The sequence below is a fragment of the Artibeus jamaicensis genome, unplaced genomic scaffold (assembly GCF_021234435.1).
Source record: "Artibeus jamaicensis isolate MK-2021 breed Jamaican fruit bat unplaced genomic scaffold, CSHL_Jam_final contig_1016, whole genome shotgun sequence".
NCBI lineage: Eukaryota > Metazoa > Chordata > Mammalia > Chiroptera > Phyllostomidae > Artibeus > Artibeus jamaicensis.
Genome location: NW_026521195.1, coordinates 3,208,416 through 3,233,727, shown reverse-complemented (window position 1 = coordinate 3,233,727; position 25,312 = coordinate 3,208,416). Strand labels below are relative to the sequence as shown.

The following is a 25,312-nucleotide window of genomic DNA, read 5'->3' as shown; positions in this document are numbered from 1 at the left end:
GGGACCCAGTCACAAACATGGTCTGAATTAAGAACGTATTGACTGCAGAACGTATTTAAATGGAAACCACTTCATCACTTGTGATTCATTATGGAGATTGTCAATTTCAAGTCCACTGGGTCCGCTTTGTGAACAGACAAAGCCCATTTGAAATTAGCAGTAATTATAATTAGCCCTGATCACACCCCCAAACAAATGCGTTAATTTTTATAACACACTTTTTTTCAGTAGGTTCATAACACTAATCTTTTAAATAAGCCCTTTCTCCAGCAATTACACTAAGGTAAATTTCAGTCCAGCTTAGGCAGAATGATTACAAATTAGGAACTAGTAAAACTTTATATTGATTTGATTCCGCAGCAGATAAAAATAATTCTACTGAAATGCGAACACACCACGGTTGCCTCTGGCTCTCCTCTCTCCTACCCGCACTGGTTTCGCTTACGAGCACCTGGAGATCAGGCAATCTGCCCCCGCTTGTTCAGGGAGTTGGAGATAAAAGATTGGAATCTGAAAATCTCGAGTTACTAGTCGAGTGCCTGACCCACTTACTGTAACAAAATGAATCAACCTCTGTTTTCCAGAGGTTTCTTGGTCCACTGAGGAAACTCCTCCCTCCCGAAGTCAAATTTCTGGCAACACGGGAGATTCTTCAGGGCACGGACTGTGCAGGGAAAAGGAAAGGAAAAAGGCTGCCACGCATCCAAGACACCCCTGAAAACGCCCCGCCCCCCAGGCCCAGGCCTTGAGTCCTCACACAGAATCTGTGTATTCTCAGCAATCGTGAAATGCTATTTCTGAATGGCTCTGAGGCACAGGAGGAGCGAAGGGCGAGGTGGGGCGGACGGCAGGGTTTCTCAAGGTCCACTAATGGTGCGTGAGGTAAAGTTGGGCCAGGTGATCCGGCAACGAGCCTGGTTATGGGGACAGGTCAGGTTAGTGCTCCGAGCGCACCCCCCCCTCCCTCACCAACCACAGGCTCCATAATTGACTCACTCTGACACTGGGGTGGACTCGGATGTGACCCCTGTAGAGACTTGGAGCACACTTGCACAGGTGGCCTAGCCCTCTGGCATCGCTCCGTCACCATAAGCAAAGGTGCCCTGGGTGGTCTGCCCCTTCAAGGTGGGTCCCAGAACAAACATGGGAGAAGATACCTAAATTTAATCCACAGTGAGGACCCAGGCCCCGGTGGGCCTGTACCGAGGCCTCAAACACCCCCAGACAACCGGTGTCCCAGAGAATGACCAGGAATGAGAACTATGTGCGGCCACTGTGCTGCCCATCCCCTAGCACCAGCTGACCTATGCATAAAGGGAAGTCGAAGAGATACTTAATTGCCTCTGCTTTAGGCAACTGCATTTTTAGTAACATTGTTATCAGAAGCTATTGAAACATGTTAAGGTTCAGCATTTGAAGAGTGTGGTGTTCAGCTGGCCAGAAAACTCATTTATACGGAAAGAACCCCTACTGAACAGTGTGATGCACCGTTCAAGGAATCACGCACCTAGAAAGAGAGAACAAGCACTTTCTTTAAATTCAGTCTGCTCAGCTTTGCTGACGGCTGCACCAGACCCTGTGCTGACCCTGTTCGTCTGAGGTCTCATGCCACCAGCTAGCAACGGGAAACAGTCACATGACACTGGGCACTGAGAAAATGTTTCCTTCAGCTCCCACAAATATACCAGTGCAGGCAATTTGGAGACCAGAAGAACGAAAATGGAACAAAATCCTTGTTCCATTTTCTTAGAAAACCCCTCTTCACGCCTGCACAGAGGGAAGTAACAGGTTCACACTTAACACCCAATGCCAGAGACACTCTGTGTGGCGCAGGGCAGGCTCTGTGGGGAGTGCTGGGTGGACCCCCAGCCTCCCACCGCCCGGAGGGTCTGCACTGTCACCATCTCGCTGTAGGGGATGGAAAGCCCGGAGGGTAAAGTGCATGAGGAGCCAGACCGGGCTGGAGAGCTAGGACTCCGCCAGGCAGAAACTTGGAACCACCTTGCTCCAGAGCGGGCCCTTCCCCACACCCTACACACGAGAAAGTTCCAGGAGCTTCCCCAGAACCCTGGGGCCTGCACGGGGACCTCACAGCAAAGCTGCCTTCCAGCTCTCTGTACCCAAGGGAGAGCTCTGCCGTGGCAACATCTGGAGGCTGGGGGCACTGCACGGCTCCTTCTCGAACCCAAGTGTTTACCTGACCTTCCAATGCCACAGAGCAACGTCCAAAGGCCCTTCAAACACTGGTGAATAAACCTAGAGATTAAAATCCACACCTGAGCCGAGACGGATGGGGTTCTGCCACACAGACACAGGGCAAAGCGGCCCGACAGGACAGCGCGAGCAAAAGGAAAGATGGTGCAATGGACTGAGAGAGACCCTACGTATAAAATGAACACGTTTGTAGCAACACTTCTGGGAAACCTTCACTACTCCTTACTGGAGGTTACCAGGACACGAATGTATTGCTCCAGAAGTTTTAACTAGGGAGAGAGAAGCAAGCGCTTGCCCCGTCTTTTCTGTACAAGCTGCATGTCGAAGCACTTGAAGTTCTTCTCCACAGAAGGATGGCAATCAGGAAATGCAGGGGAAATCGCCGCTCCCTAATGCCCAAGAGAGAGAGTGGGTCCAGGAAGGGGCACTGCAGCCCCCCACTGGAGGGGTGGGGGAACCTGAGGACGGAATCCAGCTGCCAGCCCTGAGCGGAGGGAGCCAACAGACACCACATCTTGGTTTACAGTGAAGGTACCAGCACCACCTGTCATATTACTATATTTTTGCCACCTGAATCTAATCACGGCCCTAGACCTCACAGCCAATTTACAGGAAATGTAGGCAACAGAGGGACGAGTGAAAAGACAGCACACACCATGAGAAGAGCACCACCCAGGTCCCCAGTAAGGCCCCTCTGCGCCTGCCCTCAAGCTCTTTCCCCAGCGCCAACAAATCAGTGCTGGGGGGGGGAGGCAAAGCGCAGAAGGGGCAGAGCAGCAGGAAGGGGGAGGGCAACAGTGGAAAAAAGAATTAAGCAGCTCCATGGCCCCTGCACAGTACTAACACTGTTCAGGTCCTGACTGAGGGGGGAGGCGGGAAGAACACACGCCCCCGAGACCACCGGAAACACGGACTGCTGTGTCAGCTCTTAAAACAGCAGTCCATCACGTCAGGTACAATGATGAAAGGACAGTTTGTTTGTAAGCTGTCCTTCTCAATCGGAAATGCACACCGGAGAACTTGAGGTAAAGTGACGTCATAGCTAGAGTTTGCCTTCAAAGCCTCTGGGAACAGAAATAAAAGTTGGGTGGGGGGTGCATGGTGTTGGATAGATAAGATTGGCAAAACACGAAAATCCTTGAAGTTCAGAAGATATACTTGGAGCTATGCAATACTATTTTTGTGTGCAAATACCCTTAATAAAACAAGACGGAAAGGGAAACCAAGAAAAATTAACCCACCATACTCAATGTTCTTTTAGATATGGGGAAAATTAGTCATGTTTCGGCCAATGCCTACCTTCTCTTTTCTTTTTCTGTATTTTTAAAATTATACTTTCCTATTAAACAAGTAAGCTCGGGGGAGGTAGTGCTCTCTATACCATGAGAGTCAATGAAACAGAAATGTTTTTTTTTTAAAAATTGGAACTGAGAGCACCAAAAAATTGATTCCTTAAATATGCTTTGAGCCCATCCTTTCTCCTCCTAGACGAAGCCCAAGGCTGTGGAGACAGACACTTGGTGTAAAGGACGCAGGTCCCTCCTGTTGAAACAGTGTTGCTAAAACTCTGGCAAAGGAAGCTGCCAGAGGGGTCAGAAATGAGGATGTGGTAACAGATGCAATTTCCCAAATCATCTCGGGCACGCAGCAGCACGCAGCATGCCAATAAAACCCAGCTCCAGAGTCACTGCTAATGACCCTGCCAGGGTTGGGCTGCTCGGGCCGTGCCGCTCAGACTCAGTGAACCTGAACTGCGATGTGCATGCCTCGGAGTGAAACGGGACTCCCAGAGGAGAGCTCAGTCCGTCTCCGTTTCCAGGATCAGGGCCAGAGATAAGGGACCGACAGCCCTCGGGAGGGTTGGAAGCCACCTCTACCGCCACAGCTGCCCTTGTTTGGAGAAAGAAAAAAACAAAAACGGAAAAGGCAGGATGTCCGCGAGCAGCAACACCGCAAGCGAAACCCTGGGCAAAGGGAAGAGAAGGCATAGAAAGAGGGAACCCTCGGGGTTCTCGGTTCTACATTCTGTGGGCAGACAGGGCGGCGCCATGGTTCCCGGAGGCGGCTCGGTGCCGTCTCCAGGGGCGAGTTTCCACTCCCCTCGGCCTCCCGCCCGGCACCATGGAGGATCGTGTTCTCGGAGGCCCGAGTGCGAGCTGGGGATCCTCGCGCAGGTGGGAGCTGGGCTCCCCAAGACTGCGTCCCAACCACTGCCACTCGAGCTCTTCTGTCCCAGTTTTCTCGTCTATAAACCGGGGGTGATACCAGCAATCTACTGTTTAGGGTGACGGCAGGATTAAGTAACTTAAAGCATTCACAGAGCTTACAGTGACGTCTGTCTGGCAAGTGAGCTTGTGAATGTAAAAAGACACATGGATTTTGAAGATTGGAGTCTAAAAAGTAATGCAGAACATCTCACTAAATTTTATATTGTTACATATTAAAATGATAACAGTTGGGGTATAAAGAGTGAAATAAAATATTATCAGAAGAATTTCACTTTTTTAATTTGTTACTTTTTAAGCTTTTCAGTACGGCCACTGGGAAATTTGAAAGGGCGTGGGCACCTGCCACTTTATTCTGACGGGCAGGGCCGTCTGCAAGGTGGGTCTTTGATGCCGGGACTGGGTTCTGGAACCTAAGCTCAGAAAAGTGACCTCCAGCCCACCCCAGCAATGCCGCAGCCCCCCCAAAAGAGCAGGAGAGTTGCAAGGAGTCTCAGGTCTTCACCTGGACAGGCTCTCTACCCCCTTAAGACCCCAGGCAGCAGTGCATGTGCTCCTGAGATCAGAAATGAACGGTGGGCTGTAGCGGAGCCCCAGACTCAGTGCTGCACCTGTGGGGAGCGTCAGGAACTGACAGGAATCCCACCTGTCAGGATCATTTAGTGAACTTGCCATCACTTCCTGAGGGTCCTTGGAGCAACCCAATCCATCTTGCCCTCCCCCCACTTGTGCGCACCCCAGTCAGCCCCCTGCATTACGGCCTCGGTGTGGTGAGTGCCCTCACTGCCTCGCTGAGGGACCAGGCGAGCCCTCGGCACGCAGCCTGACAGAGGCATGTGTGTGGCTGATGGTCGGGCTCCTTGTCAACTCTGCTCCTTGACACCCTCCCCTCCCCAAGGCAGGCCGCAGAGTCACTTTGTTTAATCAGTGAAGATGGGCCCTGGCCTCGGGGCTCGGTTAGTTAGAGCGTCACCCTGACATGCTGAGGTTGCAGGTTTGATCCCGGTCAGGGCACACACAAGAATCAAGGAGTGAATGCAACAATAAGTGGAACAACGAATTGATCACTCTCTCTCTCCCCCTTCCTCTCTCTCTAAAATCAATAAAAAAGAATAAATTTAAAAGAAAATAAATGCACATGCCCAGGGGTGGCACGACCTACTCCTTGCCTGCCTGACCCGCTCTGAACACTCGCTCTGCCTCACGTGCAGCCTCACGTGCAGCCGCCACCCTGGGTTATGTCTGCCACCCTGGTCTGGCATCCCCTAAGACAGAAACAAACACTTCCTGGCTATCTCTCATGTACAGACCCTGTTTTAGGGTTTATTTTTTAACCCCCTCAACAACCCTGTGAGCCATTTTTACCCAACTTTCCAACAGATGAAGATGCTGAAATCCGATTATACGATCAAAAAACAGCTCCCTGCAGACCTGACACATGCCTGCCTTTGGTGCCAGAGAAGGCTGGCCAAGGCGTGACGGCCTCTCCGCCCAGACAGGAGGCCCTGGGCTCACGCTTGTCCTAGGCACCCGCACAGGACGCTGGGCCCCAAGCTTGAGTCTCTTCAAAGCTGCTCCTGGAAGCACTCTCGTGAAAACGCGGTTTCTCGGAGGCTCTGGCAGCGTGACGATGACCCTAACGATGACCCTGCCTCAGAGAGACTGGGGTGTGCATTACACGGCTCTTCCTTTGCTTCGTTGACGTGCCCGACAGGCGGCGGTAGACTAGAGAGCCTTAATCACTATTCCAGTTTCAAAATCACCCCGTCCCCCTGGCCCAAGGAGGAATAAAGGGCACCGTCAGCAGGCTCTGGGCCGCAGTAAACTCCTGCCCGAATGCCTCAGGGCGTCTCCCTGAACCCTGGCCGCAGCGGGCACAGCACACCTCAATCCCCACCCGCCGAGGCTCTCGAATGTCTGCAGGAATCCAGCCGCGACTTCACAGCGAAGAGCTCGCCTTTTCTGTCTTCCCACCTTAGCATTACTCCAGCCGCTCAGGGCACAGGTGGAGATTGTTACATCTGAAGGCAGCAAGAACAGGCCCCCAAACATGGCAAAGGCCTGAGGCCGCATTCTCAAATAGGTGGGGAGCCCAGGGTTGGTTGAAAGGGCACAAGTAAAATGTGGCCCGAAAACTGCTGAACGGTCTCTCGATACAAAGAACATTCGGTGGTCCTGTCGCAGGTGCTCTCCACCATGCCCTCTCCTCCCGCTCCTCCCCTCAAAGCACTGTTCTCATTAAAACCCTAATTCTCTCTGAACAACTAACTTGTTCCAAGTGCCCTTCAAGCTGCTCCACACACCACCTTAGTAACACATGCTTCACAAAACATGACAACGACTTACAGCTGCAGGTCACATTAAAAGCTGCACATTTTCAAAGGGGGAAAAGCAGGTACACGAATGTTTCGCATGACCTTAAGGTGTGATGATGAGAAGCCCCGGCCTGGCTCACATGGGCTGGCCACTCTGAGCCACAGGGCGGTTTCCCGGCCTCAGGTAGGTCTGCAGGGGGCCTGGGAGGCAGTCAACGTGTCGTCTTTCAGATGAGACATGCTATACAAGCAAAGCTGCCTTTCCGTACAGACCCTCTTACTCCCACAATATGTCATCTCCAAGACCAGTGCCAGGAAGTCTGGGGTTTTGATCCTGAAGTTTACGGAACAGAACGTCCTATTCCCCATGTAATCTGAAGTTGGCGGTATCAGTTTGCCTTAAAGGAAAAAAAAGGATTCTATTAAAAGTTTGAGATTAAAAAGAAAATGATCTGCCAGGACTTTGGGTCTTTATTAAAAAAAAATTCATGGCTCTCTGACATGTAAGAAAAAAAATAAAAGGAATAAACTGTTTAAAATGGTTATTTTTGAAATTTCAAAAATGTCTGTTCAGTTTCTGTCTTAGAAAAATGTGGTGATCCTGCAAATTGTAAGACCATCTGACTTACCTGAAGCAGGTAGAAAAACATACTGAAATATCAGGCAACTGATTTGAAAACATTTATATAAAAACTTACATCAACGTGTTCTTGCAAAAGCACAATCAGGCCATCTTTCTTTCAAAAGATGCTTGTAATTCATTTCCCCCCTCATGATATACTCCTTCAAGAGCACTGGCCCATCGTCCGTTAAATTAATAGTCATCACAAGAAAAAAATGCAGTACTACCAGGTCAGGGCTCAGGGATGAACCACAGGGAACTTCCTGTGGTGACACAGTGACAAGCTACAAAGACGACAGGGGAAGATGGGGAACGGGCCTCGTCTTGGCAAGGCCCACGCCCCCCCAGGCGGAGACAGCTGTAAGTCAAACATCCCCCAAAGATTCTGCGCACTCGCTACCAGCCAACCGGCACTGCCCCTTGGAAAGCACCCTTTTCAAATGATGCCAGCTAAGTCGTCGCTCGCTCGGAAGACAGAAAGCTGACAACTGTCTATCACAAAGAAACATGGAGATGGAAAATACGCATGCTAGAAAACGACAGAAGCAGCGACCACGTTCTGAAGTGGGAAACAGACCACCTCCTGATAGCACCGCACGTCTCACTGACCACAGCGAGGCCTATCCAGGAACTTCCGTACGGCAAGAGGGTAATCTGTCATCCTGAAAACAAATCTCTACTTTGCTTACCACTGACCTGACTTTTAGTGGAATGGGGTGAGTTCAGGCTTCTTTTACACAGAACCAGAACAAGCCGGGATCTTCAATGAAGATAGGTCAAAAAGAGAAAGTCATGCTGAGTTATCTGGGAATGGACAAAGATTTGCTGTCACTGAAGGGAAATAAAAGGCTCAAGAGGAAAAAACTGGGGGAGGGTAAGAGATTTCAAATATGATAGGAATATGTAGTCTAGATTTACTGTAAAATCGAAGGAGAAATGACTGGAACACAAAGTTTTACTCTATAAAGAGACAGACATGTAATTAAGCGACCCAGGACACTTCTACATTCATTGGCTCCATGAGCCCTACGGCCAGTGAATTCAGCAAACATTTCACACAAGTCTCCTTTCTCCTAACTGTTGCAGTGGTAACGCCATCGACCAAAGGTTGCGTTGTTTCTAAAACACGCTTAAAGTTCACTAATGCAGAGAGGGACAAAATAAAATCAAGAAATGCTAAGAAAAAAACCATGAAACAAAATCACGTCACCAAGTTCCTGTAAGAAGTCCGAATAAGCGAGTTGCGTGAATTCGATGTGTGTCCACAAGTGAACAGTGATGAGGTCTCTCCGAAGCAAGTTCTGCCACTGATTCAAGTCCTCTGTGTGTGTCCTTTTTGGGGCCATTCTTTTGCCCATCGTGTATCATGTGCTAATTTCATTCTGTTCTTTCAACCAATTACATGGCTCCCCACGTTGGGAGCAGGTCTCACCACCTCTCTGTCACAGCACAGAGCTGCCTCACACTCAGCTGGTACTCAGTCCGTGCTCACTCAGCCGCAGAGGACTCCCGTGCCTTTGAGTTCCACCCAGTGGCTCGGACAATGCCGAGTGTCCGAGAGCGAGATCTGGGGCTGGCCAGACCCAGGGGCCAAGACGCAGCTGCCTAGTGAGGTCCCGGAGGGTTCAGGAAGGAGAGCCAGTGTGGGGATGGGCACCTGGACATTCCGGCAACCAGCCACGGGACACAGCCGTAAGAAGCATGGGAGCAGGAGGCAACTGGTGTTGCCCCAGAGGGGCAACCAGTCTGAGAAAGAGGCAGAGTGGCAGGGGCTCAGGGTCAGGCTTTCAGTCCCGGGGCATTATCGGGGGCCTGTCTGTAGAGAGCAGGCACAAATACGAACTCCCTGGAAGGCGTGTCAGATGAGTACACCGAAGCAAGGCGTGAGCATGGCGCACAGGCCTGGTGAGCACAGCCAGCTGGCCAACAGAGACCCCTGAGTCGCCAACCAGGAGAGACCCAGCAGGAGAGACGGGGCTGGAACTGAGTCACCAGACCATTAGCTTCAGGACTCTTACCCTTCCCTGGGCAGGATCGGGGTTGGTTCCAGACCCCAGGAAAGCTTGAACATGCTGAAAGGTTTAAATAGCTCCGGGGAGCCGAATCCCCTCTGGGTCCTTCCATGCTGTTGCAGATGGTAAAATGTCATTCTTTCCGTGGCTGAGCGAGAGTCGCTGTGTAAGTGTGCCGCATCTTCTTACCCCCCATCTAAGGAGGGGCGTACCTGGGCTGCCTCCCTATCCCGGCCGTGGTAAGTGACACTGCAGTGGACACAGGGGCGCACATGTTCTTCCACATTAGTGTTTCCGCGGACGTGCGTCTGACAGAGGACGACAAAGACCATGTGGTCCCACTTATATGTAAAATCTAAGGAACAAATCAAACGAAACAGACACAGACTCACAGATACGGAGAACAGGCTGATGGGTGCCAGAGGGCAGGAGGACTGGGGACCGCGTGAGAAAGGGGAAGAGACTAAGAGGTGCCGCTGGTAGTCACAAACAAAATAGCCACAGGGACGTAAAGTACAGCACAGGGGACACAGTCAGAAACATTGTAATGACTGTGTACCCTACCGGGTGGGGACCAGAAATACAGGGGACATCACTTTGAGAAGAGCAATGTATGCTTGTCTAACCACCAAGTTGTACACCTGAATCTAAAACAAAACAACACTGAATGTCAGTGCAAATGAAAAGTAAAACACACCATCACAAAATAAAATTAATTACCATGTAATATTTTCTTAAGCTCAAGGTAAGGAAAGGAGAAGGGCTCAAGTTGCTTCATGGGATCTCCGTGGATGAAACCTGTGTTTCCGACATCATTTTGACAGCAGCAGCTCAGCCAGCTCACGGCCACCACCCCCGTCAGCACTGTTTGCAGGGATCACACAGAGGAACATACGGACGGAATTTCAAAGCAGTCCAGGGCCTGGGCGTTCGAGGCCAGTCAGCACCACCCAAGCTGAGTCCGGCTTATCAGTGACTTTCCCTCACTTGGCTGAGACACAGGAAGGAGGCCGCGTGTCAGAACATAGAGGACTTCCCAGTCCTGGAAGCTGGGACACCAGAGGTTCGCCCACAGGACACCAAAGTGCCCTGGCAGAGCTGCGGGGAGTCCACTTTGCATCTCGGAGCTGAGGGCCAGTCCTGGCACCAGGGCTGTAAACGTCACAGGGAGCACGCTCCTTCAGGACAGGCCTTCCTCCTCCGCCCCCAGGTGGGTGTCCCAGGGCCTCCCAGATGCACGACTACTGGAAACGCCTTCCATGTAAGGAAAGGCCCAACTTAAAAGTTGTAAGCACTAAAAAACACGAAGATAATCCTCATCCCTCAGCTCAAATTCTCCAAAAATATTTACTGCTAAAGGAAATTTCATATTGTTGTTGTATAAATTATATACAAAGTATATATATTCTATAAATTAGTTTATAATTTAAATTATATCTAGAATCTCCTTTAGCAGTGAACAGTTTTACACATATATATGACATAATTTGAAAAAGATAAATATTAGACCAAAACTAATATACACCAAACTTTGAATAATCTAAGAAATAGTTTTACAACATAAATGCAAAAGTGCAGATGAGATTCAAACTCCTAAAACTTGCTGTCATCATTCACTGTTTTGAAAACACAAAGTAGCAACAGGCGACAGACAGCACAGCCGACGCGGCCCCAACGGCCGCGTCCACGGCGGGACCCCACGCACGAGCCCTCTCCGACAGGGGCCCCCTCTGCTCTGCGGCAGGAGGACCGTGCACTGCGCACCACGACACAAGTGCTCATTATACATGCTCTTGTCCTCATTCAAGGCCTGTCCCCAGCGTGTCACTGTCAGCTCCAGAGGTCAGCAAAGGTGACAGTTCCGTCCACCACCAAGCAACCACCACGGCCGCACGCACACTGACAGACGACTCGCTGAGCCCGTGAAGAAACACTGTCTTCTGGCAGGGCCACGGGCCTCCAGCAGACACATCCTTCGGAGCAGCCTGCCCTCCAAATCAGCCAAGAACCGAAGTGGCCAAAGAGCCAGTCCGGTGTTTCCGTGCCTGGCTCTAGTAGCACTTAGTTGTCTTATTCGATTTCATTCGAAACAATTTTGTTAGCTTGCATTGTGACAGCTGTCATATCATGTGTATTAAAAAAAAAACATCAAATTGGTGAATTTTTGTGCAGCCATTTTAATATTGAAAATGGAAGAAAATATGCAACATTTTCGCTGTATTATACTTTATTATTTTAAGAATGGTAAAAATGCAACTGAAACACAAAAGAAAGATTTGTGCAGTGTATGGAGAAGGTGCTGTGACAGATTGAATGTGTCAAAAGTGGTTTGTGAAGTTTCTTGGTCCTGTTGACATTTTGGCCAAATAAGTCTCTGCTGTGGGGCTGTCTTATGCATTGGAAGGTGTTGAGCAGCACCCCTGGCCTCTACCCACTAGAAGCCAATAGTGAGAGAGAGCTGACAGACTCAAAATAGCCAAATCAATTAAGTTATTGGTGAAAATAAAAAATGCATCTGTTGTTTTGTGGATAAAATATAACGGACTTTTGGGGCAACCCAAAAGAAAGCTGACCACACAACTGCAGACTACGTGCACAAGGGAGGAAAGGTCATGGATACGATTAAGCAGAAACCCGCCAGGATGGACACGACCAAAGATGAGCTGCCCCTCGCTCGTCTCTATAAATATGTTTGGTGGCACTTGAGTCAACTAACCTGTTATTACTGACATAACTCCGAGTAACTGCAGGTAACACGTAATATTTTACATCAACTAAAAAATAATAAACAGGTTCTATGTTCATGGATTTATAGCACAATTTAAACAGTGATAAATATTTGCTAAACAAGGACTCACAAATAATATTTTGTTTTAATTCTCTATTATAACTTTACAATCATATCTTTATTTTTAGACTCCATGAAATATTTTAACAAAAATAAATGCTGGCAATGAAAATGAGCTGAGATTCCAAGCTACATGTGCCAACTCCCGTACCTCCTTCCGACTGTGCAAAAGGAATATTCTATTATGTAGGATGCAGTTTGTATAGTGCTTTGATATAACTATGACTCAGGTGTCAGTAACTACGTAAATCAATTGTTAACATTAGGTGTCTCCAAGGAATAATTACATGTAATTTTACCCAAAGATGAGCCCTCTGGCACGCCCCTGAGTGTCAGCGTGGGATGCACTTGGGTTTGGACACTGAGCTGGGGCAGTGTGCTGGGCTGCTGGTCCCCTTTGGGAAGAACACAGAGCCGCTGCTGCAAGTCCATTAGCTTGCCACAGACACAATGCACCAGTGCACGTCCATGCTCCAGTTCTCTCACCTGAGCCTGAGAAGACCCCTAGCCTCCCCACCCAGCTGCCTGGAGAGGCTTCCTTCTTCAGATTCAGCCCCAGGGCCCCGCCCTCACGCCCGCCCATCAGGAAAGCTCCTCCCTCCACTAGACACCCTCTCATACACCCGAGACTGCACACATGACAGTGCGCAGGAAGCATTTGTTCACATCTATCTCCCCCCCTTGGACTCAGAGCTCTGTGAATTGAAGAACATGCTGTCATTACTCCCATCACCCCAGGCCCAGCACATGCTAGACAGTCAAAGGTCCATCAAAGGCAGGGATGAGGTCAGAAACTGTGATTAGTGAAAGCTATCTCCAGACAGACAGACATAAAGAAAGTAAGCCCTGTCTGGTGTGACTCAGTGGACTGAATGCTGGCCTGTGACACAAAAGGCCGCTGGTTCAATTCCCAGTCGGGGCACATGCCTGGGTTGCAGGCCAGGTCCCCATTTGGGGGCACGTGAGAGGTAACCTCACATTGATGTTTCTCTCCCTCACTCTCTCCCTTCCCCTCTCTCTAAAAATAAATAAATAAAATCTTTTTAAAAAAATAAAGAAAGTAATATATACAGATATCATCAAAATGTTATCAGGGCTGAGGGAAACATTAAAGATAAATTCTACCCTTAAAGAATGGTTTATATTCCAAACTCTGAGCTTTCAGTCCAGACTTCAGTAACCTGGCAGACAAGCCGAGGCTGAGGATGTTCTTTGGAAAAGCCATTCGGATTTATTTGTACGAGTCTCGGAGGAACCGACTCTGGGTGTGATCGTGGACGGAGAGGGCGGCAGCCAAACACGGTGAGATTTCCACTCTTGGCACCACTTCTGATGATGAGAATCATTACGGTCAATGACGTACCATAACACTCAGAATGAACCAGCACCTTCACTACAGGCAGACAGTCCCTCTGTGCAAACGCAGCCCCGGGCTCCAGCGCAAGGCCACTCGGACCCCCTGTGCATTTCTTACGCCAAGTAGGAACTCGTCTACAATGTTTCCCTCAAAATGTCTCTGCGACCAAAATGGTGGTGACCCTGCCAGCATCACAGCCCGGGCCCCTGAGGGGCGAGGTACGGGCCGTAAATAGGAGAAGCCTGATTTTTACACACAGTTGCTTAGCATCGAGTACTTCTATGTCAAAAGACAAATGGCACCAATAAAATAGCTTATTACAAAGGCTACCAGTAAGCCCTAGAAAAGTCACGACCCACTGCCAACTTTCCAAAGCAATTCTCTCAGCTGAACTTGATATTTATTGCTGCTATGATTTTTTACACAATGAAACTGCTCAGAACCCCTCCCACTGGGTATTTTGCCCTTAACTCCAATGCCTCGCTTTCCACCCACAACTCAGTGTGCCTTTCCCACGCTGGCGAAGACACGCGTTTCTCATGTGGCCCTCAAATAAATCTGAGCTCATGCCTTAACCTCTCCATTTTATGCCTGCCGACCAGTTTTTCTTAGGCTCTTTTTGCCCCACCCGAATCTTGGCCCTTCCTGAGATTTGCATGCCCCCCCCAGAGTGGGTCTCTGCCCCCCTCTCCCCACCTCCCCATTGGTTAAGTATTCCTCCCGATGCAGCATGGGCCTCACTCTGTGGCTGTTTACCCATCTCCCACGGCCAGGATGAAGTGACCAGGGACAGGAAATACAGTCAACCACGACCCCTAATTAAAAGCAGGTCTCAAAAAAGGTAAGACTAGTGAGCAAGGGAAGGAGGAAGTCCTAAATAGGTGAGGAAGAAAGAGAAAGCTAGAGGTGCTGCAGGTTTGAAAGCAGGCATAGCCTAGTGATTAAAAAGACAGACTCCAGAGCAAAATGCCACGGTTCAAATCCCACCCTGCCACTTTCTAGTCATGTGGGCTGGGGGAAGGGACCTGAGGGACACTAAGAATAACTGAGTCAACAGATGAGACACACCTACCTACCCATGGGCCTTACCACGTTCTTAGCACTGCAAGTGTGGGAAATTAATGTTTACACAATGGATTAGCCCTTTAAGAACTCTGGTTATGCTACACTAATAAAACATAAGAAATTTTGACTTTGTTTTAGAGAGGCAGTTTTTTTTACTAAAAGGCAGCAAACGGAACGAACAGATGTCCAGCCCTCTGTTCGGCCAATGCTGATTTGTGCACGCGTGTGAATTTACCCATCACAACAAACAACTCACCCAAAAGAGCTACTAAAGCAACTCACGTCACATGAAACAGTTCTGTTCTTCAGGTTATGAATTATACCCATTTCCCCCGGATATCATAGGAAAACGCCCCATAATTGGTTTTTCAAACTGTAAGATCACAGCTCCCAAAGTTTGGAGAGCAAACGGAAAGTAAGAGCGTGGAGGGCTTCTGAACAGGACCGTAGGGGTAGAGAAACTGAAAAACACATGGAACTCGAGCCCAGGGAAGTCATAACATCCCCCTCTCTCCTTCTAGAAGCTCCGGGCTCCCAGGCGCCAAAGGGAGAGGCCCATGTGCCACTGCCGGTCGGGGCAGGAGGTTGTGTGCTCCAGGTGGTCACGGCCCTGAAACCTAACATCCGTCTGGGGGCGGGGAGACGGGTGGAGATGGTCTGCACAGGGCTTTTATCTTAATGACACACCAGCGGTCACTATCACACACAGAGCCGACCCGATGCTCTCAGCCATCCCGCCCTTCCTGTGAGTCCGGGACCCCAGTCCCTGCAGCACACCACCCAGGGTGGCCTACCTGGAACCACCTCCCAGCCAGAGCTTCGTCCCAGCAGTAGGAGTGACCACAAGCTCCCACACCCCATCCTCCAGTCTTCTCCCAACAGGGCCAGTGTCGGCAGGGCAGGCTCTGCAGAGAAAACCGGTCTGCATTTTTTCTTAGCACTGCAGGCACTAGAGAGTGCGGGATGGGAGGGGGGGTTACCATTCGCTCAGTCTTGAACTGGAACCTGCATGACAGATGCATTATTGCTCCTGTATGTGCCGGAATGTGAATCCTGACGTGCAGCAATTACAAAAGAATTACTTTAAGTACACCCCTGAAACAGAATGCCTCATTAACCAGCCGTGCTCCCTCCATTAGCAAACTCATCATTGGAGTAGGGCCCTCCTGGAGGAAGGGGGGAAGCCCCCGAACTCCAAACCTGGAGAGCCTCTCTGCACAGAATGACACACCATGGCCTGTGAGACTCGGCTGATGGAAAGGGACGTGCCCGGACTCCAAGAACTAGTCCTCGGGTGGCATCTGCTCTCCGCCCCCTTTATTAAACAGCCCGACTTTGAATGCACAATCACAGATGGGAAAGAGAAACTGACGGAAAGAGGAACTGACAGCCCCTAACACAACGCTTGGCGGTGAAATGAGGAATAAGCAGGAAAGGCCAGCTTGGTCATGCCACGGGGGTGGTAGGTTCAACTCAGGGAAAGGAGTAGAACATCATTTTAGATTGTGCCCTAGAGCCTAAAATGCTGCTGGGATTGTTGCAGAACAGGGAGACGCCAGCCACCGCCAGAAATGCATCAATGACCAAACCGAGGACATCACGTTGCTTCTGTGTCCAAGGAGGAAAACTCCTGGCTCCCGTCGCCTTGGAATGTGACCGGAAATGGGTTTAAGTTAACTCAGAGGATGACAGAATCCTGTTATTTTTCTTATTTACCAGATTTCAGTTGGTTTCAGCCTTTCTCTAAATAAGTGGTGAAAAACTATAATGAAGAATGTGGCGATAAGCTTAGGGAAACAAACTTTGACATCAGTGCGAAAAATCTAAAACCCTTCCAAAATAAAAAAGTATACCTAAAAACATTATATCACGGGCATGGGCAATAGTGTGGTGATTGCTGAGGGGAGGGGACATAAGGGGACTAAATGGCATTATAAGAAAAATAAAATAAAGATTTTTTTTTTAAAGGAGACACCGTGACGGGTGGCTGGAGCCTGGGAACACAGGGTCTCCTCAAACTATTTTTACAACTTCTTACTCACGTACAATCCCCTAAAAATATTTTCAATCATCCTCGGAGCAAAATCAAAATGCAAACCCTGTAGTATATGAGTTAATTTGAATACCTGTAAGAAGTTTAAAATTTGGTTCTAAATTTCCTTGGAACGAAGGCATGCGACCACCCGAGTCTGAAAGAAATTTCTTATGAAGCGCTTTATGTGCACAGGAAGGCTGGGGAAGCAAGTCACGACAAACAGGCTCCCCTGCACTTTCCCTCGGGTGGCTCCTGACTGCTGCAGTCTTGATGTTTGTGTCCCCCCCAGCCCACCCCCAAATTCCCATGCTGAACCCCAGTGCCCAAGGTCACGGTATCAGGATGTGATTAGGTCGTGAGAGCAGAGCCCTCACAGCAGATGCCTAGGAAAGTGCCCGCCCCTCCTTCTGGTGAGAACCCAAGAGAAGACAGCAGTCCATGAACCCGACGAAGGCCCTCACCAGACCTTGACCCTGCCGTGTCCTCCTCATCTCAGACCTCCCACCCTCCAGAACCTTCGGCCGTAAATGGCAATTGCTGGGGAGCTGCCCAGTCTGGGGCATCCATTGCAACCACCTGATTGCACTAAGACACGTGAGGGCCCTCAGCAGGGGAACAGGAGACCTTGGAGCACAGCTCTGGAAGGTCTGGATGGGACGCGAGAGAGCCTGGCACCTCCAGGTGGGAGGCGGTACGGGGCCTTCAGACACGCCTGATGTCCTTTTCTCTTAGGCAGGCTTCTGATCAAAGCCATTTGGCCCAAAGGTTGAGGGGACACACTGATCTGCTTCCAGAGACCAAGATCCCAAAGTGCTAAGGACAACGCTCGGTGTGGGGAAGGTCAGACTGGCAGACAGCAGGCGGGGCCTTGGTGACGACGCTGGGGCGTTTAGCAGAGCTTCCCGAAGGACGCGTGCACAGAGGTGGGCACAGAGGAGGCCGCGGGCTGCACAGGACCTTTCCTGGATGGCGCGGAGACCCTGCTCTGTCTGACACGCAGGCGTGTACGGAGCACCCAAGGGTGCTCGCACCGTCTCACAAAGGGAGTTACCAATGTCCTAACCTGGCCGATGATGACTTCAGGGAGTCCCAAGGATCACTTGAGCAGCATGGCTCCCTGAAACGACCACTGCTGTCACCACACAGCTAAAGGAACGGGCTTTGTGAAACCCCGGGGCTGTCCACCACTTGTCACCTGAACTCGGAGAAGGGAACGAATGGCCACCCATGGCAGTGGGGATCCCTGTGTGCACGTGAAAGGCAAATGCATCAAGGTCTGCCCTGACTTCTGCCTCCCCTTGAGTTTTTCAGAATGAAAGGGAATGTGTATGCAAAGGAACAATGAGCTCATATGCCTTATGTCTGAAGGGAAAAAAAAGGAAGGAGAACGTTATTCTGGGCAACATCTTGTCTTATGTAAATTACTTGGCAGCATTTGGCCAAATCCATAAAGAAAGTTTAAGTACCATGTTTTCACCATAGATCATTTCCATAAAAGTCTAATAGCTACACTAAATTTCTGAAGAGCTAATTAAATTATAATTACATTCCACAGATATTTACTGACTATTTATTATGTATGAGGCAATATTCTAAGACCCGATAAGTCCGTTTGTACCAGGATCTGCCTTCAAACACTTCACAAGCTAATGAGGGGAAGAGAAGACATTAAGGTACCCTGATAGCAATGTTTTAGAATAAATTGTGTACCCCCCCCAAAAAAAAATTTCATATTGCAGTTTGGTACTTTAGAATGTGATTGTATTTGGAGATAGGACAGTCAAAGAAGTAATTACAGTTAAATGAACTCATGGGGGGGGGCCCTAATCCAGTTGGACTGGTGTCCTCCTAAGAAGAGGAGGAGCTACCAGGGAGGTGTGTCCCCAGAGAATAAGCCACCTCAGGACACAGAGAGAAGCCTGCAAGTCAGAGAGAGAGGCCTGGGAGAAAGCCGACCTGCCAAAACCGGGATCTTGGACCTGGGCCTCTGGAACGGACACTTTGTTGTAACCTAACAGACAAATACAGGCACTCTGAGGGGAAGTAATGATCATACCAGTAGGGCAAAGGGCTTTTTATTTAATTGACGGAATCGGGAGAGATTTCATAGAAGAAGTTGGGATGGTATTGGGTTGGCCAAAAAGTCCATTAAGTTTTTTCTGTAAAATAAAAGACATTTTCATGTTCACCAATAACTTTATTGATTTGGATGTTTTGAGTCTGTCAGCTCTCTCTCACTATTGGCTTCCAGTGGGTAGAGGCCAGGGGTGCTGCTAAACACCTTCCAATGCATAAGACAGCCCCACAGCAGAGAATTATTTGGGCAAAATGTCAACAGGACCGAGAAACTTCACAAACCACCTCTGACATGTTCGATCAGTCATAGTACCTTCTCCACACACTGCACAAATCTTTTTTTGTGTTTCGGTTTCATTTTTACATTTCTTGAAATAATAAAGCATAATATGCCAAAAATGTTGCCTATTTTGATTGTCAATATTAAAATGGCCACACATAAATTCACCAGTTTTGATAAGTTTTTTTTTATGCACGCTGATATGACAGCTGTCACCATACAGTCTAACAAAACTGTTTCGGGCAGAAGCAGCAATGGGAGAGGACCTGGGCGGGGCTGCTTTGGCTCACCGAAAACTCAGAGAAAAGGGGTCCTTGGGGGCAGGGGCAGGGGCTGGTCCGGGACAAGCGGCTGCTGCCCACTGCTCCCTGGTTGCAAGTCCCGTGAGGACACTCAGAGTCTGGGAAACGCAGCCAGAGAGGGAAGGCGTGGGCACGTCCCCAGAGGGAGAGCACGTCCTGGGTCCTTCATCTTGAGGGTCTCTCTCTCTCTCTCCCAGGCATGAATCTTGGGAGATCTCAGGGGAGGATGTCATGAGAATAGTCATCAGCTTTCCAGGTGCGCCCTGTCCGGGTCCTGGTCCCCACCGGTCTGCCAGCACCGAGTCCAGGGAGTCTTCAGTCACTGCGGCTGCTCCTGGGGTCACCCACCTGGTTCTGCTGCTTTTCTGGGCCTGGAGCCGAAACTCCAGTGAGGCCTGGATGTCATCACCAGGGAGCAAAGGCCAGGGAGGCCTAACCACACAACCAGCAATGTGATGGGTCGGGGGGAGGAAAGGCCGCCCTGGGGGTGAGGTCCTCATTTTCCCAGTTTTCCCCGTTGCTGGGCACCCGGGGCTCTGCCCTGTGACCTTCTGTATCTGGCTGTCAATCGTCCAGCCAGTGTGTTCAGCTTTCTGTCTCGGTTTCCCCGTTGCACTCGCCGAGGAAGTTCCCAGCTTCCCCCTCTTCTGCCCTGGGCACACATTCAGAGAAACGGTCAGTTGTCCAGCCTTTAGGTGCAACGAGGATGACAATTTCGGAATGTGGAGAGGGCCTTGTGAGGGCAATGAAGTTACTAAAGTGTCTGTTTTCTCTTTTTCCTTAAAGAAAAGCACACGCTAATGTTCTAAGTATAAACTAATTATAAGATTGTGAGATTAACATAACACAAACAATTCTGAGATCACAGCCTTGGATGTTGTGGTGATACCAATTCATCGCAAGCTAGTCTGAACTCTGAAGCACCTGCAAGAATAAAAGCTGCTCTCTGAGAAGAGACACTACCATGAATTCCTACTTCGTGTTCGTTACATGACCCACTGGCGGTCACCCGCAACCCCGCAGGGGTACGTGCCCCTGAGGGACACCACCCTCTCACTGTGTGCCTTTGAGTTTCCAGTACAAACTGGGGAGACTCTGTCCTTCAGAACTGCAATTTCTACCTCAGTGAATGAACGAGAAGGTATGATATCTCACACCATTAGTTACACCATTTATTATCTGACCACTGAGGATACTGTTAGATCATCAGCCCAGCAATGAGACGTCTATTTACGCTCCACTGACACGCAGAGACTGGGGGAAACACAGATAATTGAAAGGGTACTTAAAACTCTCATCATTAAACCCACGGTGACCAAATGCGGTAAGTTTCCACAGACACCAAAATAAACAAAAAACCCAGGTCCGGACCCGACCTCTAATTATGTCGTTTCTGTTTATCACAGACAAACGTCAAAATAGCCACATTAGTGCATGTGGAGGCCAGTGAAAACCCCACAATTGCTAAAGAAACCAGAAAAACAGATGTGGCACTCCTGCTTCTTACGGATATAATATAGCAGAATAAAGAAAATTTTAATTTGCAGCAAATAAAGCGGACGCCTTATTTCTGCCAGGGACACTGGGCATAAGGGTGACCAGTGACATTTAGTGTTTGGCCAGTTTTATTTACAGAGGACGGTGAGGGAAGGAGGGAGAGAGCAGCCCAACCCTAAGCCATGTGACAAGGTGGATGGGAGAGGAAGCACCTGGCATCTCCTGAAGAGTCACTCTCCACAAGAGGAGACGGCTTCCTGTAGCAGAAAGACACTAACTCCCTGGCCGCCGGGCGACATCCCTGGGCCATGGCCGGGACGCTGGGGCTTCCCCAGCACAACGCACAGGGCAGGCTGGGTGCCCGTGGGCAAGGCACAGTGGCTCCGATAGCCCTCCTCTGTCTGTGTCCCTCCCCCACAAAAAAGCAAAAACAAAAATCAGGTGTGAACAACAGGGACCCCCTCCCAGTGGAAAGATCTTTGCTGATCGGCTGGCCTCTCTTCCCTTTCCAAGAGGCTGTGGAGCAGGCAGCAGGCCAGGGCCAAGCCCCAACGAGAAACAAAGGCAGCAAAAAATAGACGGTCAGCTCCAAGTATAAAAAGCAAGACTGCTCTTTTGAGGAAAATGCTATTTTTAAAAAGTCAGGCAATCCGCCTCTCACATAAATGCAACCAGCTTTCATGATGGAAACTCCTGGCCACCTGCTCTCTCGAGGCACAACTATTGAACTAAAAATAAGAATGTATTGATTTCTAGGGACATTGTGTCCCAGCAGAAAGGGAAGGTGCTCCGGCGCAAGTCCGCGGGGCAGCAGGCTGTGGCACCACGGCTACACGGCCGGGAGCGGGCAGGGGCCTTGCTATTTATAGCAGGATTCTTCTGTTCGGCTGCAGTCAAACCCTCGGGGGAACAAAGACCGTCTCCAACAGCGAGGCCTCCGTGGGAGCTCCCAGCGTGGCCAAAGGATGCCTGCTGCCCCTGAACGCGAGCTCCAGGCCCTGTGATTCGGATTTGCGCTTTTCAGTCACCATGTCACATATTAACTTAACAGGTAACTTTTCAATAAAGTGAAAAAATTTTTAAATACTAGGACATCTTGTCTTAGAACACTGTCAACACTTGCAGCACTGCGGTGACAAAGGGATAATCCACTGGCAGCCCTGACTCTGTGGGTGGGTCCCGGCCGAGAGCAGCACCTGCCTGCCTCTCGCCCACTCGGAATGCACCTGCACCTCAGCAGGCAGGAGTCCCGGCCGGTCCTGCTTCCTTCCTGCGCCCTCCACCCCCAGCCCTCCCACATCCTCTGCTGGGTCTTCACATCGCAGGTGGAGATGGAGGAGGTGCAGGTGACCCATATAAGAAAAAGGGTGTCGTCATTTGTAAAAAGCATCCACAGCAGACGATGTCATCTAGGTACCTGAGAGCTGGCCCTGTGGTCTCCTCACACCTGGGCATCTGCTGCTGTCGCAGCTCAACAGCTGTTTCTCTTGAAGAAGGGGCTGTGAGGACAGTGGAGAAGGAGGGAACCATCTGAAGTCTGGCCGGGGCAGGGAAGTCTGGAGGCGTGAGCAGTGGGCGGGAGGACCCACCTGATGTGCGGAGGGGACAAGGGCTGAATTCGACACAGGCGGGCTCCTGGTCCCAGTGGTGTCTCCATCGGGCTGAGGAAGAAAACTTTAATCTTACGGTTACCAGTTTACGCTGACATCATTTACCATGGACTGAATTTCTACCTTCCTCTAGACATTTCCCCTCGTCATTGGTTAACTATTTTTAATTCTGACTAGTCACTTCTATTTTATATACTTAGCCATCTTTCGCAATTTTTCACAGCACTTTTTTAATGCCTGTGGAGCTTTCATCAGAAAAAACATCACTCTGTGACACTGCTGCCATCCTTTGCTTCTGCTCCCATATCTCAGGTGACAGTCTCCAGCCCTGGCCCTGGCTCCTGTGTAAGGGTCCAGAGTGGGGTCCCTGTTCGGGACACAGGATGCCCTGCCTGTTTAACCTGATCTCACCAGACATTCGGATCATTACGAGGTCCGTCGTTCATGGGAAGAGGAGAGGAATAGTGTCCACGAGACTCATAAACCTCTCTAAAGAGATCCATGTGTCTCCTCTGCCTGGACCCAGAAGACTGTTCCACGTTCTTCAAGAACATTCCTTCAGAGTAAACCGTGAATGAGCAACGAAGATTTCTCTAAAGACTTCAGGGGGATTGGGGGCAGCTGCCGGGCTGCGGGGCCCTGCAGACACAGGTCTTCTTCCCCGTCTCCAACCAGCCTTCCGCCCACACTCCGTCGGCCTGCTCCTGAGAAGCCTCTGTCCCTCACTGGCTTGTACCCCCACCCTGAGAACATTTTCAGTTTCCCAAACTCACCCACATCTCTGTGCAGGAAAATTTAGTGCCATCCCGGTTTTGACCTCATGTCCCGGATCGGACGCCGGGCCCTGCACACTGACTGTCCCTATGGACAGGAGGGGGCTGTCCCTGCAAGACAGCCGACTCTGCACTCGGCAAAGCACCCAGCCCCCACAGCCAGCACCCGCGGGAGGCAGGGGCGGACCAGCAGGAGGAAAGAAAACACAGTGGACAACGGCAGAGCCAATAGAAACGGGCTTACACAAAACCCAACATTTACACATGAGGTCAGAGGCTGTGGTGAGAGCACTCGTTATCAGGGAATTCCTGAGGCAGAGCAGGGCGGTGGCTACCAGAGAGACCTATCTGGTCCCGCCCGGCCTGGAGTTAAACACAAAGAGCAGGAAGGCAGCCCTGGGGACCCTGCAGCAGTCCCACAGGTGCCCGGAGACTGGGGCACGGCAGCAGTGCGAGTCCAGGGCTTCTGGCAACAGGCCAGCCGCCCAGAACGGGCTGATTTTTGGCACCGGAGATGATAAACAAGGACCGGAAAAGGAAAAATTATGATTAGTGAGTTAAGTATGAAAAGGGGGAAAAAATCTTTGAAAACTGATTTCTCTGTATCCAACTCCATAAAAGTCTTCCCTGAAAAGTTTAAACAGTAAGTTCAGCTCCTTTCCCAAAGATGTGATAAAGGACTAAGAAAGTTTCCTATCAGGAGGCAGCCAGAAGCCAAAAATCCCTGCGCTCTCTCCCCCCTCCCCCAACCAGCTCCCGCCCTTGACTTCTGTGTTTCATTGAACGGGGCCTCCGCTTTCCAAGTCCATCAGGCCCTGCACTTCCCTCTGTGTGTTGGCTTTTTGTCAGACCATCCCCCACGCAAGGGCCAAACACTGGAAATCTGACCAACACCTGGCTCAAGCCCTCCCACAGGCTAATAACAGAAAATACGGCCTCGCTGGGTAATGCAGATCTGCCAAACGAGGGTAATGAGGATCTGCCAAACACCGATATACTTTGTTACACAGTAGCAAAGGTCCACAGAATCCCATTGGGAGAGTTTTCAAGTACAGGTTCCCCGTGAGGCTCACAGTGGAAAAAGCACATTTTCCAAAGTCTCACTTTTGCTTGACAGGGCACATTTTATCAGCAGCCACGACTGCTGTCAGACGCTTGGAAGGGACAGGCTTGTGTTGTTCGTTTTTGACAATGTCCATCAGGTACCTATAGTTTGCGTTACCTATAATGTCAGTTAGTTTTCCATCTAAAGGTGGAGTCTAGAGAATGACGAAAGCTGCTATTTCGGCTTGCAAGTCCAAGGTTTACTGGAGTGTCTCCGTCCTCGCCACCAGCACGGGCCAATAGGGTCCCCTTTTGTCCCACACACACTGTGAAAAGGACGTGAACCCGAGGGGTGAGCTTCTCACTGCTTCACCAAGGAGACTCTGGAGCAAAACTGGCATTTTTTTCTTGCGGGAGCCTGGGAGCAAAAAATCCGATGTCCACGCGAGGTGCCGCAACCTTGCCACGCCCGAGAGCTTTCCCAGCATTCCTTTTCAGCATTAATACAAATGCCAAACTCAGGGGGAGGAGCAAATGACACCTTAGCATTACTGGAAAAATAGCTTTGACTTTGCAGCGCCCCCGCCCCAGGGGGGTCCAGGGAGACCCCACAGAGCCTGACCTTTCTGCTTTGAGAGCCTCCAGCCAGACCACTGGCTAACCTGCCTTCCTAATGGGCCTCCTGCCTCCAGCCATCTATGAGGCAGATCATTTTTATCAAAAAAAAATGCTGCCAGATTCATCTAAAACACAAAAAAGATATCTTCCTGGTCCCTTTGAAATCCTGGGCGTCCTCCCCACTGGTGAGGGAGTTAACTGCAGCTGCCTTGAGATGCCCCAGAGGCGGCCGAGGCTGCTCCCTGCCCCCGTCCCCGCCCCCTGTGCCCCCGTCCACACCCCCTGTGCCTGGCTGAGCAGAACTGGGGGTTTCTGGGCTGGGCATTTGCTGCTGTAACTTCCTCTGTCCAGAGTGCACCTGTTACTACCCAGTTGTTACCCAACCTGTGGCAGCGCAAGGTGCATGTGAGAATTGGCTG

At 50.2% G+C, this 25,312-nt stretch overlaps 2 protein-coding genes across 9 annotated transcripts in view; both read right to left on the bottom strand.

Moving 5' to 3' along the window:
- DOCK4 (dedicator of cytokinesis 4) overlaps positions 1-25,312 on the bottom strand; it is a 313,731-nt gene that overhangs the window by 216,534 nt on the left and 71,885 nt on the right. The gene's annotated exons all lie outside the window — the stretch shown is intronic.
- Positions 17,015-23,964, bottom strand: LOC119057308 (uncharacterized). 4 transcript variants are annotated; one of them, XR_005084057.2, is made up of 4 exons: positions 23,232-23,964; positions 22,438-22,509; positions 22,266-22,347; positions 17,015-19,722 (listed from the first exon to the last, which is right to left on the bottom strand). XR_005084057.2 is itself a non-coding variant. In XM_053661565.1 (4 exons), the coding sequence occupies exons 1-4, from the start codon at positions 23,235-23,237 to the stop codon at positions 19,336-19,338; spliced, it is 621 nt and encodes a 206-aa protein (XP_053517540.1). In that variant the 5' UTR covers positions 23,238-23,964; the 3' UTR covers positions 17,015-19,335. The 4 variants fall into 4 exon arrangements, 1 of the variants encoding a protein (XP_053517540.1); XM_053661565.1 differs by having other exon boundaries at positions 17,015-19,783; positions 22,438-22,522; XR_005084055.2 differs by having other exon boundaries at positions 17,015-22,347.

Coding starts and splice junctions, on each gene's coding strand:
- LOC119057308 (XM_053661565.1), bottom strand. Junction 22,348..22,437: donor TTGTCCCCTCCGCACATCAG/GTGGGTCCTCCC, acceptor CTGTCCTCACAG/CCCCTTCTTCAAGAGAAACA. Junction 19,784..22,265: donor ACCACAGGGCCAGCTCTCAG/GTACCTAGATGA, acceptor TTGTGTGGTTAG/GCCTCCCTGGCCTTTGCTCC.